Below are 20,100 nucleotides of genomic sequence, written 5' to 3' on the forward strand. Positions count from 1 at the left end.
TCAAACATACATCCATGGTTTCCACTAGCAGCTTGTTCTACACTCTCACCACCCTCTGAGTGAAGATCCCCTTATATTGCCCTTAAATATTTCACCTTTCACCCTTAACACATGACCTCTAGTTCCAGTTTCACTCAACGTCAGTGGAAAAAGCCTTCCTGCATTTACCCTCGCATCTGCATGTCTCTATCAACTCTCCTCTCATTCTCCTACACACAAGGTCCTAAAGGCCTAACGTATTCAACCTTTCCCCATAAATCAAATTCTCAAGTCCTGGCAACAAGTTTGTAAATTCTTTCAATCTTCATGACATTTTTCCTGTAGGTAGGTGATCAAAACTCACACAATACTCAAACTTAGGTCTCACCATCGTCTGATACAACTTCAAAATAATATCTGAACCCCTGTACTCAATACATTGATCTATGAAGGCCAATGTGCAAAAAGCTTTCTTTACAACTCTAGGGCACAGGTTTAAGGTGCTCGGGAGTAGGTACAGAGGAGATGTCAGGGGTAAGTTTTTTTTTACTCAGAGTGGTGAGTGCGTGGAATGGGCTGCTGGCAACGGTGGTGGAGGTGGATACGATAGGGTCTTTTAAGAGACTTTTGGATAGGTACATGGAGCTTAGTAAAATAGAGGGCAATGGGTAACCCTAGTAATTTCTAAGGTAGGGCGCTGCAGGTTTTCTGTTTTTTTTAAACTCGTCTTCCCTGTGATGCCACTTTCAAGGAATAATGGACATGTATTCCCAGATGACTCTGTTCTACCATTCTCCTCAGTGCCCTACAACTCACCGTGCAAGTCCTGCCCTGGTTTGTCCTCACAAAGCACTGCACCTCACACTTGTCTTCATTAAATTTCACCTGCCATTTTAGAGCCCATTTTTCCAGCTGGTCCAGATCCTGCTGCAAGCTTTGACAGTCTTCCTCGCTGTCCATCACACTCATTCCCCTCAACTCTACTGTATCTGCTGGCTATCTCCCTTCTATCATCCAGTCCACATGAAGAGTCTTGTCCCAAAATCTGGACTGGCCATTTCCCTCCACAGATGCTGTGTGACTCACTGAATTCCTCTGGATACTTGTGTTTTCTTCAGGATTCCAGCATCTTTACAGTCGCTGGTGTCTCCAGGAAAAATTAGGGTCAGAACTTTCAAGGATGAAATCACGGATTAGACATAATCACACAGATGACCGACCAAGTCAGAGATAATAAACAGTCCAATATCTCCCATTTAGAATGTAGAACATTCCAGCATCGTACAGGGCCTTCAGCCCACAATGCTGTGCTGACCTTTAATCCTACTCTATGATTGATCTTCCTTCCTTCATAGCTTGCTTTTTATTTATCATCCATGTGCTCAAGAGTTGCTTAAATACCCCTAACGCATCTACATCTCCCACCATCTGTGGCAGCACATTCCATGCACCCATCACTGTGTAATATATGTAAATCTGACATCCTCCCTCCATATTTTCCATCAAACAACAAAGTTATGTCCTCTTGTATCAGCCACTTCCTGAGATTAAAAACATTTCTGGCTGTCCACTCCACCTATGCCCCTTATCTATTACTCCTGAGTGAAAAGCCCTAGCTCACTCAGTCTATTCTCATAAGACATGCTCTGTAGTTCAGGCCACAGCCTGGTAAATCTCCTCTGCAGACTCTAAAAGCTTCCACATGCTTCCTGTAATTAGGAGACCACACTGAACACAGTCTGGTGGTCTAAACCAGGGTTTGATAGAGCTGCAACATTACCTCGTGGCTCTTGAACTTAATTCCCTGACTAATGAAGGCCAACACATCATATGCCTCCTTAACAACCTGATCCTCTTGTGGGACAACTTTGAAGGACCCCAAATCCCACCGTTCTTCCACACTGCTAAGAATTCTGCCATTAACCCTGCATTCTGCCCTCAAGCTTGACCTTCAGATTTGAATCGTGAACTTGGGAAACTGCTTTTGCATTTCAAAAGAACGTTCAAAACTTGTAAAAATAGACGATGGATTCAAATTTACCTGCTATAAAAACAACCAGACAGACAAGAGGTAACCAAGTTGGAGCATCTGCAGCCACAGAGACTGAACTTTTAGCGTCAAGCTTGTGAAGAGAAGAGTTATTGAAGTTTTCTTGCCAGATTTTAAAATATACCCCAAAGACTGCTGTACTGGCAGACATGATCAAAGCTGTTGAATAAAGAGAAAATAAATTATTCACCGGTGAAAGCTCCAGTTATGATTAAGTTTAAAAGGTTCACTTCCTACCAGCCAAATCACACCAAACTTCATGTCGGTGTTAACCTCACTGATGCAAATTTATATTCAGTCTTCTGCTGATCTTAGAAAAGTTTGGACAGTGCTATAGTTCTGTGGCAACCCACTCCAGTACAATTTTTGCAGGTAGGGCTTCAGAAGCCATAATGTGAACAACTAGTAGATAGCAGACAAGAGGAGGAGTGTGGAAAGATCAGACCCAGGCGACTTCTTCCAGTTTGTCCATAAGTCTGCTTCCTCCTGTTCTCTTATACCTTTCTTTTCTTTTCAAGGCTGGGGTTCAGTCGGAGCCCATGAGTTACAGTGGTTTCTGGATCAGCTGTGCGGCCTGGCACTTTGCTATCTCCAGGATCGGCCTGGAAGGCACGTGCCCTCGGGGAGCAGCCCCACATATGAATAGGCTCTTTGCCGACTAAAGCGTCCTGGGAGCCTGAAACATCGAGACAGCAGGTGATGTCTGCTGCTGTACTCCAGCAATCCCTCTCTCCTTTGACGGAGAGTGAGAGCCTGTCGGTCCCCGAGACTAGGGCCCTGGAGAAATGATGCGCAAGATTGTAACAGCGGAACAGCGGGTTGCTGGTCTCTGCTCTAGTTGTTGCAGGTTTGACCTCTCTCACTCCTTCAATCATTATAGTACACAGTAGTAATGTAATCACTTGTTGAGTATGATGCTCTCCTAAAGGGTTGTCTATTGGTAGGTCCTCAGGATGTTTTAGAGGCTGAGCTGGCGTCCACATATTCTGGTGCAATGTGGGAAGGAGTAATTGGTGGAGGTGGTTAGTGTTTGGGTCTTTTGGTTTTACAGTCTCCCCTTTTCCACCTTCCATTTGTTCTGTGTAGCAAGCGGAGATTGTTCTCATATAACACAGCTCCCTCTTGAACAGATTTCCTCCAGGTGTATCTTTTGAGTGGTACGACTTTCTAGCTTTTAGATGCAATTTTGAATTTATTCCGGCTGATTTTAATATTATCTTTGAAGAATTCCCTTTGCCCATCAGGGGCTCGCTGACCTTCCCTCAACTAGGAATAAAGAATCTGCTTGAGGAGATGCAAGTTAGGCATCCGGATGGCCACACTGTGACCACCTTGCACTACAGAAGACTCTTTTTTTGCTCTATTTACCTTCCTTGTAAAAGGTCATGTATAATAAGTTTGTGTTTTTCTTGTGAGGACTTATCTGATGCTATGTGCCTACAATGCTGCTGAAATTAAGTTTTCACTGCACCCCTACGGAGGGCAATAAAAACCAACTTTGACTTCTCTGGTTCTTTAGATTTGCTGCAACTCCTTCTACAAGGTTAAAAGGTGGTGACATTCAGCAGCCTGAGGAGTAAAGCATATTCTGCAATCTACATGAATTCACATTGATGTGATGCTATAATTTGCCAGTGGAACCCTGGAACTAGTTCCATGCACAGGATTCAACACCTTCTACTATTACTGCACCCACACTCATATTGCTATCAAGTCCAAGAATGGTGAGAAAAAAAAAGAAACAATTATATTAGCATGGTCTGGCGGGGCAGGCTGAAAGCGTACAATCATCTCACAGCCATGCAGGGGGACAGAGTTTAATTGGGCTGTCAAAGGGGGCTCAGTGTGTTGAGAGAGATAGATGATGCCTCATCATTCCTCAATTCAAGATCTTCAAGATTCAAGATTGTTTAATGTTATTTCAAGTACACAAGTGTATTGGAGAATGAAATAATTGCTACTCTGGATCCAATGCAGCACAAAAAAACAAGATAAAGAACAATAATAAAAAAAAGCAAATCCAAATACATATACACAGATTAACTGTATGTCCATAAAGGGACACTGGACACAGGAGTGTCTGTACATAAGGTAATGATAAAGTAGCAGCAGTTGGGGGGGGGGGGAGAGGAGTGGGTGGGTGTGGGTTAGTGGGTGGAGGCATTGATCTGCCTTACTCATGCAAGAAAGTAGCCATTTTTTAGTCTGGTGGTCCTGGAATGGATGCTCTGTAGCCTTCCTGATGAGAGTGGGAGGAATAGTCCACGAGCAGGTAGGTGGGGTCTTTCGTGACGTTACTAATCCTTGAATATAAAGCATCTGCCACTGTGCAGAGTTTACACCAGACAGATCTTTTAAGGTTGATAACCTTTACAATGAATGCCTCAGGTACCTTTAGAAATACTGAATTTGCACCACTAGTCTTAGCAAGACAAAATTACTTTTGGTTCACACAGTTGCCTTGGATTTTAGATATAGGCATGAAGAGTTTAGAATCAGATTTAATTTCACTTGCATATGTTGTGAAATATCTTCTTTAGCAGCAGCAATACAGTGTAAAACAGAAAAAATCTAATTACAATAAATATATGTAGTTATAATAAAAATAAGTTTTTTGTTATACAGAGCCTTAATTATCCTGAAGTAGTCCATCTGCTAGGAGCTCACCTGATACTGCCAGGAGGATTTTTCTCCCTGCTTTGTCCATGATAAGAGCAGCTATTGCAGTGAAAACCACTTGAACAACACCAACTATTACTGAACCTTCACTGCCATTCTAAAAGAGAATACAGATGAACAAAATCTACTCCGATAAAGCAAAAACAGCAAGACATCATTTTCTAAATGTTAAATCAACAAATGGCACTTTCTTGGTTACTTCTCGTGATGAATGCACTCAAAAGAAAAATAGAACATACCCCGGCTTCTTAAAAGTGCATTTTTGAGACAAACCATCCCAATGTATTTCATGAGAGTATACGTTCAGGAACCTTGGCCAGGGAAGAAAGAAAATATAGGAAACCGACAACAACACATTGGCTAAAAGGCCTTTCCAAGGCACCAGATGAATTCTAATAAAATATACCCTCCTCTATGGGTAATACCCATATTACCCATAATATTTCAACAACCAGCATAAGTAACTTGGTCCACCGTTGACTGCACCACCCTGGCTTTATACGTTATTTTTGAAACAAGAGACAGATAGACGATAAGATCTAGGAGAATAATCAGATTTCTTATGAACTGTTTTCTTAGTAAGAGCATGGAACATACATTCCATCGATTTCACCTGGTCCCTGAACTCCTCCATCCTGATCAAAAAGGCACAACAGCGCCTTTATTTCCTGCATAGCCTCAAGAAAGCTCACCTCTATCCCAGGATACTGACGGACTTTTACCGCTGTACCATTGAGGGCATACTCACCAACTGCATCTCAGTGTGGTATGGCAATTGTCCCATATCGGACCACAAAGCACTCCAGTGGGTGGTGAAAACTGCCCAGTGGATTATCGACACACAATTGTCCCACCATTGAGAACATCTACCATAAATGCTGCCTGGGCAGGGCAAAAAGCATTATCAAGGATGCATCTCACCCTAACCATGGACTTCTTACTCTCCTCCCATCTGGTAGGCACTACAGGAGCCTCCACTCCCACACCAGCAGCTTCTTCCCTGAGGCTGTGACCCTGCTGAACCTCACATCACAGCACTAAGCAGTATTGCACCCATATTGTACTGTCTCAGTACTTTTATATTTGTGTGCTGTAGCACTTACTTTTTATTTGCAGTTATTCTGTAAATAATACTATTCTTTTGCACTTCTGATCAAATGCTAACTGCATTTCATTGGCTTTGTATCTGTACTCGGCACAATGACAGTAAAGTTCAATCTTATCTAATATCGTAAAATTAAAATATACTGCCTATGATTATGAAACTTTACCTTAAAATTTGCATGCTCAAAGATGGTTTCAGCATAAAACATAACAGCATTGATTCCACTCAACTGCTGAAAGAGCATCAGAAATATCCCAATAAGGAAAGGCTTGTAAACTGTTGGATCTTTAAGATCAGACAGTGCAAATTTGCTATCCTGTAAACATAATTGAAGTAAAATTAAGGAGACAAATTTTGGAATAAATATTGCAGCACAGAAATACGCCCATTGCAACAGGTTGCCTGAGTGCACTAAAGGTAAAGATTAGCTTTATTTATCATATGTACATTGAAATATAGAGTAAAATGTGTGGTTTGTGTCAATGACAAAGTTCAAATATATGCAAGGGGCAGCCAGCAAGTATCGACATGCTTCCATCATTAACACAGCATGCCCACAACTTACCAAACCTAACTCACACTTCTCTAGAGTGTGGGAGGAAACCAGAGCATCTGGAGGAAACCCATGTGGACAGACTCCTTTCAGACAGTGGAAGGAATTGAACTTCTGACTGCTGGCACTGTAACAGCATTACACTAACAATGGTACTGTGCTCCCAAATGCCTCCATTAGGAGTGTACCCAGGGGTTTCCAGCCAGAGGTCCATGGATCACTTGCTTAATGGTATTGATCCATTGCATTAAAAAGGTTAGGAACCCCTGTTCTATACCCTGCCTACTAAATGCCCAAACCCATTAATTGTATCTTATTCCACAACCTCCTCCTGCAACATGTTCCAGATAGCAACAACTATGTGTAAAAGAAACACTTCAGATACCCTTAAATCAAAAATCAGGTTTAATATAGTGTGTGTTTGTGCTGTGGGGTGTGCGTGTGTGTATTATATACCACTGGTATATATTATACACATACATACACATTTTTTTTTAAACAGAAATGTAAAAAAAAACAATGAGATAGTGTCCAGGGGTTTAATGTCCATTTAGAAACCGGATGGCAGAGGGGAAGAAGCTGTTCCTGAATCACTGAGTGTGCGCCTTCAGGCTTCAGTGCCTCCTACCTGATGATAACAGAGAGAAGAGGGAATATCCTGAGTGATGGGGGCCCTGAATGATGGATGATGCCCTTCTAAAGCACCATTCCTTGAAAATGTGTTGGGTACTACTGAGGCTAGTACCCATGATGGAGCTGACGGATTTTACAACTTTCTGCAATCTACTTTGATCCTGAGCAGTAGCCCTTCCCCAACGTCAGCAAAACCAGAGAGGTGATTGTAGGAAGAAGCTGGAGGTCCATTGGCTAGTCCTCTTTAGGGATCGGAATAGGAGAGGATCAGCAGCTTTAAATTCCTCAGCTGTAACATATCAGAGGTTCTGCCCTGGAACCACTTCTTAATTGTCATCATACAGAAGGCACAATGCATTTCTACTTGACAAACATCTATAGATGCACGATGGAGAGATTCCCAACTGGTTTCCTGGGCTAGTATGGAAACACTAATGCACAGGAGAGGAAAAGCCTGTAGAAAATGAAGGATACAGCCCAGTCCTTCACAGGCAAAGCTCTCCCCACCACTTAGTACATTTACATGGAGCGTACTAGTAAGCCTTGAGGTCCAGGACATCTTCAAGGAGCAATGCCTCAAAATGGCGGCATCCATCATTAAGGATCCCCATCACCCAGGACGTGCCCTCTTCTCATTGTTACCATCAGGAATGAGGCACAGAAGACTGAAGGCACATACTCAGCGTTTTAGGAACAGGTTCTTCCCCCTCCAGTACAATTTCTCAATGGACAATGGCAGTAAAAAAGGTTCACAAAGAAAGTTATTTAGTAGCAAAACTTATTAACCAGAAAAGAAAAAGTCACACAGTTGTCGAGAGCCAATAATGCCAGCATGTAAAATTATAGTGGGTAAAATGCTTGGGCAAGATGCAGTAGGAGAAATTGAAAAGGTATTACTCTCAAACAGTATGATAAATCATCGTTATTGATGACATGTCACATGATGCCGAAGATGTTTTGTGTGATAAACTGAAAAACAGCTTCTCTCGCGCCAGGCTGATGAGTCAACAGATTTCACCAATAAACGTCATGTTGTAGCATTTGTAAGATTTGTAAATGGAGGATTTCAAGAAAAACTTCTTCTGTTGCAAAGAGCTGCCAGAAACAAGCAAAGGCCAAGATATATTTAATGTTTTGATTTCCTAACCTGGAAACAAAAGGTCCGTCTTGGAAGAACAGTGTTGCTTTGGCTTATGGGTTTTAGTAACTTTACTATTCAACATTGTCATAAATTTTCATGTTGTAGATAGAATTTAAATCAATTTATATCCTTTATTTAAATTAAACCTACCAAGACTACCTTTAGAAAAATTAAACCCAATTTTGGGCCAATTATTTGACAGGTTTACTATGTTTACCCTATGAGTTTTTAAAATTTATGAACGGGAAAGAGACTAATTTCAAGAAAGGTAAGCTAAGCTTAACAACTTGTATTTTTTCCAAGAAAGGTTGGCTAAAAATTCATTCTCAACTCAAAAGAGCATTGACAATTATTTTTGTGTTATTATATCTACAACTTACTGATCATGCTAATGTACTGTAAGCTGTAGATATAATTTTTACTCAGGGGTTCCCTGAGACCTGGTGTTCCTCCAGGGCAAAAAGGTTGAGAAAGGTTGGAGGAATTCAGCAGGTCAGGCAGGACCTGGGCAGGGAAATGAATGGTGAATCAGAATCAGGTTTAATTGTGTTTTGTGAAATTTGTGGTTTCAGTTGCCATTTGTTCCAGATGAAGGGTCATGACCAAAAACATAACAACAGGAGAAATTATTAACATACAACAACTTAGTCAAAAAGGTTCAGTAAAAGGTAACTGTTACCTGTGCGTTGCAGCTCTCTTCAATCTGTCTGCATTCCTGCTCATAATCTACCTCAGGCCCTCGAAGCCACGCCAGGGCAGCTAGTGCTTCCGAGTATTGGTTTCTACTCAGTAGGTATCGTGGGGTTTCGGGCATGAAATACATTAGTAGTACCATGATGGTTGGTGGGACGGACGAGAGCACAGCGAGCCAATACCAAGGCAAAACCATTCCTGACAAAACCAAAAAAAAAAAAACAGAACCAAGTTACCTTCACACTGTATTCCAGCAGATACATTACAATTCTTCTCATACTATCATTGAACAAAATTGTAGGTTAGGTCAGATTCAAAAAACACAAAACTTAAATACATTTTTGAAGTACATACATTACCATATGCTACCTTGAGATTTACTTTCTTGCATACAAGAAAATTAATGAATACAGTACAATATACAAATAAGTACGTAAACGAAGAAAATAGTGCAAAAGATAAAGTGTCCAAATAAAAGAAACAATACTGAGAATACGAGTTGTAACACGTCCTTGAAGGGAGTCTATAGATTGTGGAATCAGTTCAGAGCTGAGGTGAGTGAAATTATCCACGCTGGTTCAGGAACCTAATGGCTGTAGAGTAATAACTGTTTCTGAACCTGATTACGTGGGACCTAAAGCTTCTGTAACTCCTGCCCAATGGTAGATGGTAGTATCGAGAAAGGATCATGGCCTGGATGGCGGGGTCTTTGACGATGGAAGCTGCTTTCTTGGGGCAGTGTTGCATGTAAATATACTGAAGAGTGGGAGGGTTTTGCCTGTGATGGACTGGGCTGCCTCCACCACTTTTTGTGGCTTTTCTTTTCCCGTGCATTGGTGTTTCCATACCAGCCGATGCAATCAGTTAGGAATCTCTCCACCGTGCATCTATAGACATTTGTCAAGTGTATTTGGTCACATGGTGAATCTACACAAACTTCTAAGAAAGTAGAAGTGTGTTGTGCCTTCAGTGTGATGACACTTAGGAACTGGTCCCAGGATATGTTAATACCAAGGAACTTAAAGGTACTGATCCTCTCCAGTTCCCATCCCTAATGAGGGCTGATTGGTGGACCTCCAGCCTTTTCCTTCTGTAGTCTACAATCATTTCTTCGGTTTTGCTGACTTTGAGTGAGAGATTGTTGTTGTGACAACACTCAACCACATTTTCTATCTCCCTGAACAGGTGGTTACGATTCAGCTACTTCAAACGTTCCTTGGTCTTGGGCTCCCATATCCCATGTCTTTAATGGTTTATACAAATAATATTTTACTTCTTGGGGGGGGGGGGGGGGTCTTTGAAATGAGTCGTAGGAAGGGGGAGGGACAGAGAGAACAAAAGGAATTAGTTACAATGACAACAGGAGACACAAAAATTCACAGAGCATCTCCTGATTCAGACTTCCATCTGTACCAAACACTACCCATTTCATTGCACTCTCTCAAGATATGCAGAACTTTCCTCTTTCAATCAGGTAATTATTCAGTCTTTTGAACAGCAGTTGTCCTGGCCTATTGTATATGATGAAAACTGACCACATCTATTTTATTTATGGATACAGCACAGCAACAGGCCCTTCTAGCCCAGTGAACCTGTGCCACCCAATTACACCCATCAAACAGTACAGCACAGACGGGCAGACTTTATTGATCCCGAGGGAAATTGGGTTTCGTTACAGCCGCACCCACCAAGAATAGTGTAGAAATATAGCAATATAAAACCATAAATAATTAAATAATACTAAGTTAATCATGCCAAGTGGAAATAAGTCCAGGACCAGCCTATTGGCTCAGGGTGTCTGACACTCCAAGAGAGGAGTTGTAAAGTTTGATGACCACAGGCAGGAATGACTTCCTATGACGCTCGGTGTTACATCTCGGTGGAATGAGTCTCTGGCTGAATGTACTCCTGTGCCTAACCAGTACATTATGGAGTGGATGGGAGTCATTGTCCAAGCTGGCATGCAACTTGGACAGCATCTTCTTTTCAGACACCACTGTCAGAGAGTCCAGTTCCACCCCCACAACATCACTGGCCTTACAAATGAGTTTATTGATTCTTTTGGTGTCTGCTACCCTCAGCCTACTGCCCCTGCACACAACAGCAAACATGATAGCACTGGTCACCACAGCCTCGTAGAACATCCTCAGCATCGTCCGGCAGATGTTAAAGGACCTCAGTCTCCTCAGGAAGTAGAGTCGGCTCTGACCCTTCTTGTAGACAGCCTCAGTGTTCTTTGAACAGTCCAGTTTATTGTCAATTTGTATCCCCAGGTATTTGTAATCCTCCACCATGTCCACACTGACCCCTTGGATGGAAACAGGGGTCACCGGTGCCTTAGCCCTCCTCAGGTCCACCACCAGCTCCTTAGTCAAGAACAAGCCTTTTGCCCCATAACTTGATCTGACCACAGAGCCAATTTAAACTAATCCCAATTCCTGCTCGTGGTCATATCCCTACTGACCTGCTGAGGCCTGCAGCATTTTGTGTCTGTTGCTTTGGATTTTCAGTGTCTGCAGAATTTCTTGTGGTCATACCGCTTCAAGAGGTTCTTGATTAGTAAGGGTGCCGAAGGTTACGGGAGAAGGCAGGAGAATGGGGTTGACAGGGATGATAAATCAGCCACGATGGAGCAGACTTGATTGGCTGAATGGCTCAATTTTGCTCCTACATTTTATGGTCTGAACACTGCCTGTACATATGCCTGGATAAAGATACTATTAAATCTATTTCTACCACCTGCCGTGGCAGTGCCTCCCAGTGAATATAAAACTGTCTGAAGGCACCAAAGCAATCATAAGACATCACAGCAGAATTAGGCCATTCAGCCTATCACTTCTGCCCAACCATTCCATCATGGGTTATTTATTATCCTTCTCAACCCCATTCTCCTGCCTTCTCCCCATAACCTTTGAATCCATTATTAATCAAGAACCTATCAACCTCCACTGTAAATATAGCTAATGACACAGCTGTCTGTTACAATGAATTTCACAGATTCACCAGCCTCTGGTTCAAGAAATTCCTCCATATCTGCTCTAAAGGGACAGCCTTGTATTCTGACCTGCGCGCTCCGGTCCTGGACTCCCCCACTATAGGGAGCATCTTCACCACGTCCACTCCATCTAGGCTTTTCAATTGCGGTTTCAAAATGAATCCCCTTACAGACTCTCCTTGCACATTAGCCCCTTCATTCCCCGGATTATTCCTGAGAACACACCTCTGAGAACAGGAACAGAGGCCGTATTTGCAGGGGGTCATTAAGACAGGACGAGACGCAAGAGAGGTGTGACTAGGAACAAGCAATGATTACACACTGATTGGTGTAGTAAAAATACACAAACTTTTAACTTAAAGAATTTCATACCCCCAACGTATGCACCCATGATTCCAATTACCACCATCAGCTGAACACAGGATCCCAAAAGCCCACGCACTTTAGGATGAGCTGTTTCAGAAATGTAAACCTAGGCAAAAGAAAAGTCTAAATTAGCACTTTACACAATAAAGGCGTTTTGGTGACAACAATCCAATATAATCAAGAGCAAAGATATACAGTGATATCATTTGCAGATTAGGACCAACGTTTGCATCGCAAATGTGACTCAATGGCTATGCTCATGTCATTTTTGAGATGCGTCAGTTATGGTTAGTTGTCAGCAGTGGCTGGGATGTTGAGACGTCACAAGAGTTACCGGTGAGTCAAGCAATCAAAATTGTAATGATCGCTTAGAAGGACTAATCTGTACTGCAGAGCACACAGATTTTCTTCAGCTAAGTTTGCCCTCCAGAGGCTGAACAGGGCTCCTACAAACAGAAGTGCTTTTCGAACACTTAGCAGAAAATTGCAAAGTAAGCACTTTCTTTCCAAGTGGTGAGTAAAAAGGCATCCATTAAAATCTAGAAAGCAGAGAAATGAGAGAAACGCTGACATTAAAGCGGGGAACTTGCAAAGAGCAGATTCACTGGTTGGTTTTAATTTCTGTGGAGTTGACTCGATTACATATTGAGGAGGATTATAAACTGGCATCAATTCCACACACATCAGCAAGTAAAACAACAACATGAAACTCTGTTTCAGACAGAAGTTTCTATTAATTAAAAAAAAATGTATTGACAAAGTGAATAATCATCTTAGAAGACAAATCCAAGGAATTAAAACCAGAAAACAAGGAGATGGCATGTGAATTCAGCAAGTATGTTGGACTCACTGGAAGATATATACAATATCCCAGAAGTATCCTTAAGTCGGGAATTGGAAGGGAGGATGATATTAAGGAAAATCAGTTCAAATGAAGGAAACTGATTGAGCTCTGAGCCATGGTTAACTTCATAGTTAATGCATAGGTTTTAATTTGCCAAATCTTCCTAGATTTGGGAAATGTGTTGTTAGTTTGGAAATTAGCAATTGCTTCACCTTTATTCAAAAAGCTTCAGAAACCAACCCCATTAACACCTGGCATTCAAAAATAATAACCATTAGTAAACATGTTACCTACAAAATTAAGGTCACATGCTTTTGTGAGAAGGAAAATCATTTCACCAATTTATTGGAGCTCTTTGAAGGTATAACATGTGATGTGGATGAAGGAGACCCAGGTGTATGAATCAGACTGATTTCCAGGTGGCGTGATATGGTATCAGAAGCTTTTGCAGCAGGTAAACGCTCATCGTGCCGGAGAATGGGGAGTTGACTGCCTAACAGGAAACAGCAAACATAAATGTGCATCATTTACAAAATGCAAGAGGATCTCAGCAAGACAGGCAACATCTAGGGAAGCAAATAAATAACCAACATTTCAGGCAGAGCTCTTTCACTATGACTGGAAAGGAAAGGGGCAGAAACCAGAATAAGATGGTAGAGGGCAAGGACTACTTCCATTAATGCCCCTCCTCCCCTTCTTACCTGATAGTAACCCCCCCCTCCTTTTTTTCCTCTCTGCCCATCACTCTGCCTATTCTTCATCTCCCTCTGGTGCTCCCCTTCCCCTTCCTTTCTCAGTAGGCCTCCCATCGCATGGTCGTTTCTCTTCTACAGCTCTGTATCCCTTTTGCCAATCACCTTTCTGGCTCTCAGGTTCACCAAACCCCCTCGGGTCTTCTCGTATCATTTCACATTTCACAGAGTGGAGAAAGGCAGAGGACACGCTGAGGGAAATGCCAAAGACGAAATGTGCGAACTGCAGGAAATCATGCCAGTGGCCAGAACTGAAAGAAAAAGTTTTAGAGTGGGTGAATCACCAGTGATCACCTGGATACATTGTTACCAGGGAAATGATTCAAGTTCAAGCATTGAAATGGGACAAAAAACACCATGAGGTCTGGGAATATTTCAAAGCTACGTGAAGTTGGTGCACCCGATTTATGAATAGACGTGATCTTGTGTTGAGACAAAAAACAAAGATTGCTCAGAAAATTCCCGCGGTGTGTTGTTTACGTTCAAGAACGCTGCTGGATGGACGAAGCGGGTTGCTTGAAGTAGGTTAAAGAGGTGTGGCATCGACACATGTTCAAAGCGCACTTGTCAGGTGAGACAAAAGCAGCATCGAAAGCTGAAAATACAGACATTGCAGTCATCCCCGGTGGTTTGATGTCCGTGCTCCAGCCACTGGATGTGAGTTTAAACAAACCAAAGAATTCATGCGTCGACAGTGGAACCAATTTGACTCAGAAACAGCCAATAATTACGACCTGTCTTCTGCTTATTCGTTTTTCCAAAGTTGGCACCCTCTGTATAAGCCGACCCCCTTATTTTGGGACCAAAATTTAGGGCCAAATTCTCGGCTTATACACCGGAATTTACGTTAAGTTTTGAAGAGGACACGGGGATAGACAAGTTAAATGAGAGGGCAAAGGACAAATGAGACACAATATGTGTACTTGTCCCTTTTGGCGGGAAAAAATAAGAGCATGTCATCTAAACAGTGAGATCTCTGGGGTTGTAGCATCTGAGCACCATGCACTGCAGTCTTCTTATTAAAGGAGCATTTCAGGAGGTTTACCAGGCCAACATCTTTAATAGCAGGGTGTACCTGGAATCAGAGGTTAAAAGGTCAGCACAACATTGTGGCCAAAGGACCTGTACAGTGCTGTAATGCTCTATGTTCTGTGTCTTGTGACGGAAGGCTACAGGGTAATGGGAAAGGTCATAGAAAGGAATACCCCGTTGAGTCCTGATGAAGGGTCTTGGCCTTTTTGAGTCAAAACCTTTCACAGATGCTGCCTGACATGCTGAGTTCCTCCAGAAATTTCTGAAATGCCCTGGTGAGAGCTGGCATAGAGCCACTGGGCTTTATAGCCTCACTCTATGTTGAAGTAAGAAAGAAAACCATTGGCTATGGATTCCAAGAATATTTTGAAGCACAATCGGTAGTCATTACACATTACTATATGAAAATTCTCCTGCCCATTACTTTGTTTATTGAGATACAGTGCAGAAAAGGGCTTTCAAGCCATGATCTTGCAAGATCCCTCCGGGTGCTCTGGTTCCCTCCCAGTGCGGTTTTCGACTGCGAGAGGAAACCAGAGCATCTGGAGGAAACTTACATGACCTTGGGGAGAAAGTACAAACACTTCAGAGACAGTGGTGGGAAATGAACCTGGATCGCTGGTACTGTAACCATGTTGTACTAAGAAAGAATATGATTGGCTACAGATTCAAAGACTGTTCTGAAGAATAATTTGTAGTCAGTATACATTACTGTACAAAAGTTCTCCTGCCCACAAGATATGTACTTACTGGCACAACTAGTGACGTTATTCCACTGGCTAATCCAGTCACGATTCTCCCAACGTAAAGCATCCAGATATTCCGCGCTCCGACAATTACTGTAAACCCAATAATAAACGGAAGGCCACACAACATCAGACTTAGCTTTCTGCCAAGTTTATCAACCAGCCATCCTCCTACGATGCCACCCACAGCTGCTCCAATGGTAACTAAGGACTGAAAAGGTACAAAAGTGTGAAGTTAAATTACTTTATGATAAACATAGCAGTTTCAATCTCAAAAGAATAAAACCTGCAGAAAACCAAAAGGTAATATTGTTCAATACACTTAACAAAGCTAGAAATTCAGACCTCTGTGTGTGTAATATATGTGCTACTTTGGAGCATGGAGTTAACAAAGGAGATTGAGGCTTTGGTCAGTCAGGGTCATGGACGCTGCATCCCAGCTGTCTCGATATGTGAGCCCAATATGGCTGATGAGCCCCATATGCTTGAAGTGACCCATTTTAAGGCTCCATTAATGCACCTTTGGCCCTTCTGTCAATCGAAATGGTTCCACCAGGCTTAGGAGTTAAGTTATATGTGGAGGCCAGGACCTGGACTTGGTTATTTGAGGGGTACTCCACTGGGGGCATTTAATAGGTAGTGGGATCTTGTCCCCATTAACATACCCCCCCCCCCCGCCTATAACAACCTTAAGGAACCAAAAACCAAGGAGGAAATCTGACAGATTAAGAATGAGGGGAAATCCAAAGAGATGCTATGCTAAGTGACATTTATTTAATTATCAAGAAAATAATAGTTACAAGGAAAATAAATTAAAGGATTTTGATCTCCGCGATCTGTTTTTTTTCCAGAAGTTAAGAGTGCGGAGACTTTTGGGAAGATAGAATGGTGGTAGGGCACAGATTTAATTGTCTTGAGTTAAGATTTTAAATTCCTAGGTTACCTTTGTGACTTTTGATGACTTATGACAAGTCTACCCAGCACTCAGGGTAGGGGACCATGCATTATTCTGGGGTTCTGTTGAAGGGATGGAGTTATTATTACAGGGCACGGAAAATGAAATGGGCTCATCACTTTGGTCTGCCGTCATGAGGACTTTATCCTTCAGTGCCTTTATCTATTTGTGTCCTTCAAAATGCTTTTAAACTACAGTCAAATTACACTTGTTTTTCTTCTCTACCTAGTACACACTGCACTGTTCTGGTCATTCATTGATATACAATTCCATAGGAAGTTTATTACAGGGATTCCTAACCTTTCTGATGCCATGGACCCCTTGGTTAATGGTAGAGGTCCACGGAGTACAGGTTTATTACATTACTTGTAGGAGGAATTCAACAGGTCAGGCAGCATCTATGAAAGAAATAAACAGTCGAACGTTTATTTCTCTCCACAGATGCTGCCTGACCTGCTGAGTTCCTCCAGCATTTTGTGTGTGTTGCTCTGGATTTCCAGCATCTGCAGAAACCCTTGTGTTTATTATTACATCTCTTTATCAGTGTTCACTAGTCCCACAATATTATATTCTCACACAAGTTAGCCTTTGACAAAGATAGCTGGGTCAAAGAAAACAACAGATTTTTCAGACAGATGGTCACATTTCAAAATTTCACTTTAAGTTTTTGTACTTTGTGAACAATGAAACAGAAATTATGTGTGATGGTCAGGGTTATTAAGCAATGAAGAAGCACCACATATTTTTAAAAATGAAAATTGGAATTGAATGGTAGAGGGGGAGATCAGGGAAACAATCATTGGTACAGAGACAAACAAACTTAAAATTTTGCCTGACAAGTACACTCAGTGGCCAGTTTATTAGGTACTCCTGCTCATTAATGCAACTATCTAATCAGTCAATCATGTCGCAGCATCTCAATGGATTAAAAAAAAATGCAGACATGGTCAAGAGGTTCAGTTGTTGTTCAGACCAAACATCAGAATGGGGAAGAAATTTGATCTAAATTACCATGGAATGACTGCTGGTGCCAGACAGGGTACATTGAGTATCTCAGAAACTGCTAATCTCTTATGATTTCTATGTACACAGTCTCTGGAGTTCACAGGGAATGGTCAGAACAAAAAACATCCAGAGAGGGCAGTTCTGTAGGCGAAAACACCTCATCCATGAGTGAGGTCAGAGGAGAACGGTCAGACGGGTTCAAGCTGACAGGAAGGCAATAGTAACTCAAATAACCATGCATTATATAACAGTGGTGGGCAGAAGAGTATTCATGTCTGAATGCCCAGCATGTCAAACCTTGAAGTGGATGGGTTAGGCTACAGCATATAACTACAAATATACATTCAGTGGCCACTTTATTAGCCACTGGAGGTACCTAATATAGTGGCCACTAAGTGCACATTGGAACAGCAACATCAGCAAACAACCTCTATGAGAGGAATGGGAAACGGATGAATGGTTTCATTCAGCAGCAGAGCAGACGTCATTGCATAAACAACAGACAAGCAACTACTTAAGTAATACACACAAAATGCTGGAGGAACACAGCAGGCCAGGCAGCATCTATGGAAAAGAGTAAATAGTTGACATTTTGGGCCAAGATCATTCTTCAGTCCTGAAGACTGAACTTCAGTCTCGACCCAAAACATGGACTGTACACGTTTTTCCATAGATGCTGCCTGGCCTGCTGAGTTTCTCCAGTATTTTGTGTGTATTACTTTAATTTCCAGCATCTGCCAATTTTCTCTCGTTTGTGAAGCAACTTCTTAACCCTTCCTACTGATAGTATACAGAAAATATTTAATAGTGATAACTTACCCCAAACCAGGAAGCCTGAGTGGAATCAAGTTTCAGATCCGGGTTTACGTCAGATTCCAGCTCTGGAATGGCAGGAGAACTGTAACCAAGAACAAATCCAAAACTAAGGGGGCCCAACACAGCTGCAAATGTGGCCAGGTATAAATTCCCGTTCCTTACTTTACTGTAAAGCAAAAATACAGGGAAAAGATCCTTTAATTCAAAACTCAATCATCCAACACAACCTCCATTAATGCTTATTTCTCCATTGAATCTTAGTTTGCAGCCTCACAATTTATAATACACAAAATTGGTCACAGTAACAAATGAACATTTCCATTGACAGAACACACCTGCCAAAGAAATGGTAAAATTAAGGACCTGCAAAAGCATCAACAGAAGAGAAAGGGAATGATTACAAAAACTTGTAGATGATTAGTTAAGCAGAAAGATGTTTGCAAGTCAGATGTCAGAGAAACTTTGTGGCTAAACTGATTATTTTTGTTGTATTCACTAACTGGGCAAAGCACTATAAGAGTCTGAGTACATTAGTTTGTGTCTCCAATGAGCCCATGCATTAAATTTTTCCAAAGCACGTGTTAAGCATTACGCTTGAAGCCGTATGAGTTTCTTTTTAAAATTAAATGATTATAAAAACATGATAAAATGATCCATCTGATCATCTCAGCTGGCCAATATCCAAAGTGAATTTGATTATACTTCAACAAACATCAGGGCTCCCAACTTGGGGTCCACAGACTCCTCGGTTAATGGTAGGAGCCCATGGCATAAAAAAGGCAGGGAACCCCTGCTGAGTTCATCCAACACTTTGTTTGTGTGTTACTTCAGATTCTTCACAGTATCTGTAGAATCTTGTGTCTAGATTTCATCATGCCTGATACGCCAACAAAATAGTTACCTGCATTCTGAAAGACATGGGTTTAATATGGAACAATCAGGGGTAAACAAAGGAAAGCAGGATAGTCTAAAAAAAATGAAATGGATTTTGTCCATTCACTCAGCTAATCATCAAGAAAAATCAATTTGTTAGATATCAAACTGAAAACCAAGCTTGCAAGGGAAACCAGTCAGAGGAAGTCAGAGATGGCAAGTTAAACATTAACTCATTGCTAGCAAATGTCAGTATAAGCTAAAAACCCAGGGGAGCACAGTAATGAGATGTTGACTGTTAAATTACAAGTAAAGAACTTGCAATTACATGGAGCAAATTAGTTTGACTTCCATGTTACATTCACTTTCAATTACATGAAGCATTCTTGGCTTTATGACAGGACTGGGAGCACGGCAGGTTTGCCACTGGGGTTACTAATAGTTACTGTGCCAGATCTCAATGACCAGTTTGTGGCCACTGACTGTGGGCATTGCCGAGGCAATAGATGCATGGCTCCCAACGCCCTGCTGCGTCAGCTTTCTGCGAGGCATATCAGAAGGGAGTTGAAAATAAACTGCAGGAAGTCAGGCCCTGACCACAAGCCACCTGATGGCCTTTGTCAGCTCTTGCCATCAGAACATTCAAGTTTATTGTCATTCAACATTACACATGTACACAGCTAAATGAAACAGCATTCCTTAGGGTCCACAGTACATATGTCACATACAGCACCTAAAATATTAAACAATAATACTAACAGATTTAAAAAAAAACATTCTAATGCTTCCCAATGCTGGTGATCACAGGCATGCAGAACTAGATTCAAACAAAAATTAAACATTATTGAAAGTGCTTCAGAATGCTGAACTTCATTTGGTTTAC

General features: G+C 41.7%; 1 protein-coding gene across 7 annotated transcripts in view; it reads right to left on the reverse strand.

Moving 5' to 3' along the window:
• slc2a8 (solute carrier family 2 member 8) overlaps positions 1-20,100 on the reverse strand; it is a 77,496-nt gene that overhangs the window by 44,529 nt on the left and 12,867 nt on the right. For all 7 annotated transcript variants that reach the window (XM_059993852.1, XM_059993848.1, XM_059993853.1 and 4 more), the window contains exons 2-8: positions 18,348-18,510; positions 15,573-15,779; positions 12,201-12,300; positions 8,820-9,031; positions 5,980-6,129; positions 4,697-4,805; positions 2,021-2,188 (exon numbers count right to left, since the gene is read on the reverse strand). In XM_059993852.1, the coding sequence (XP_059849835.1) occupies positions 2,021-2,188; positions 4,697-4,805; positions 5,980-6,129; positions 8,820-9,031; positions 12,201-12,300; positions 15,573-15,779; positions 18,348-18,510 (1,109 nt within the window). The remainder of the gene's footprint in view (positions 1-2,020; positions 2,189-4,696; positions 4,806-5,979; positions 6,130-8,819; positions 9,032-12,200; positions 12,301-15,572; positions 15,780-18,347; positions 18,511-20,100) is intronic.

The sequence above is a fragment of the Hypanus sabinus genome, chromosome 18 (assembly GCF_030144855.1).
Source record: "Hypanus sabinus isolate sHypSab1 chromosome 18, sHypSab1.hap1, whole genome shotgun sequence".
Lineage (NCBI taxonomy): Eukaryota > Metazoa > Chordata > Chondrichthyes > Myliobatiformes > Dasyatidae > Hypanus > Hypanus sabinus.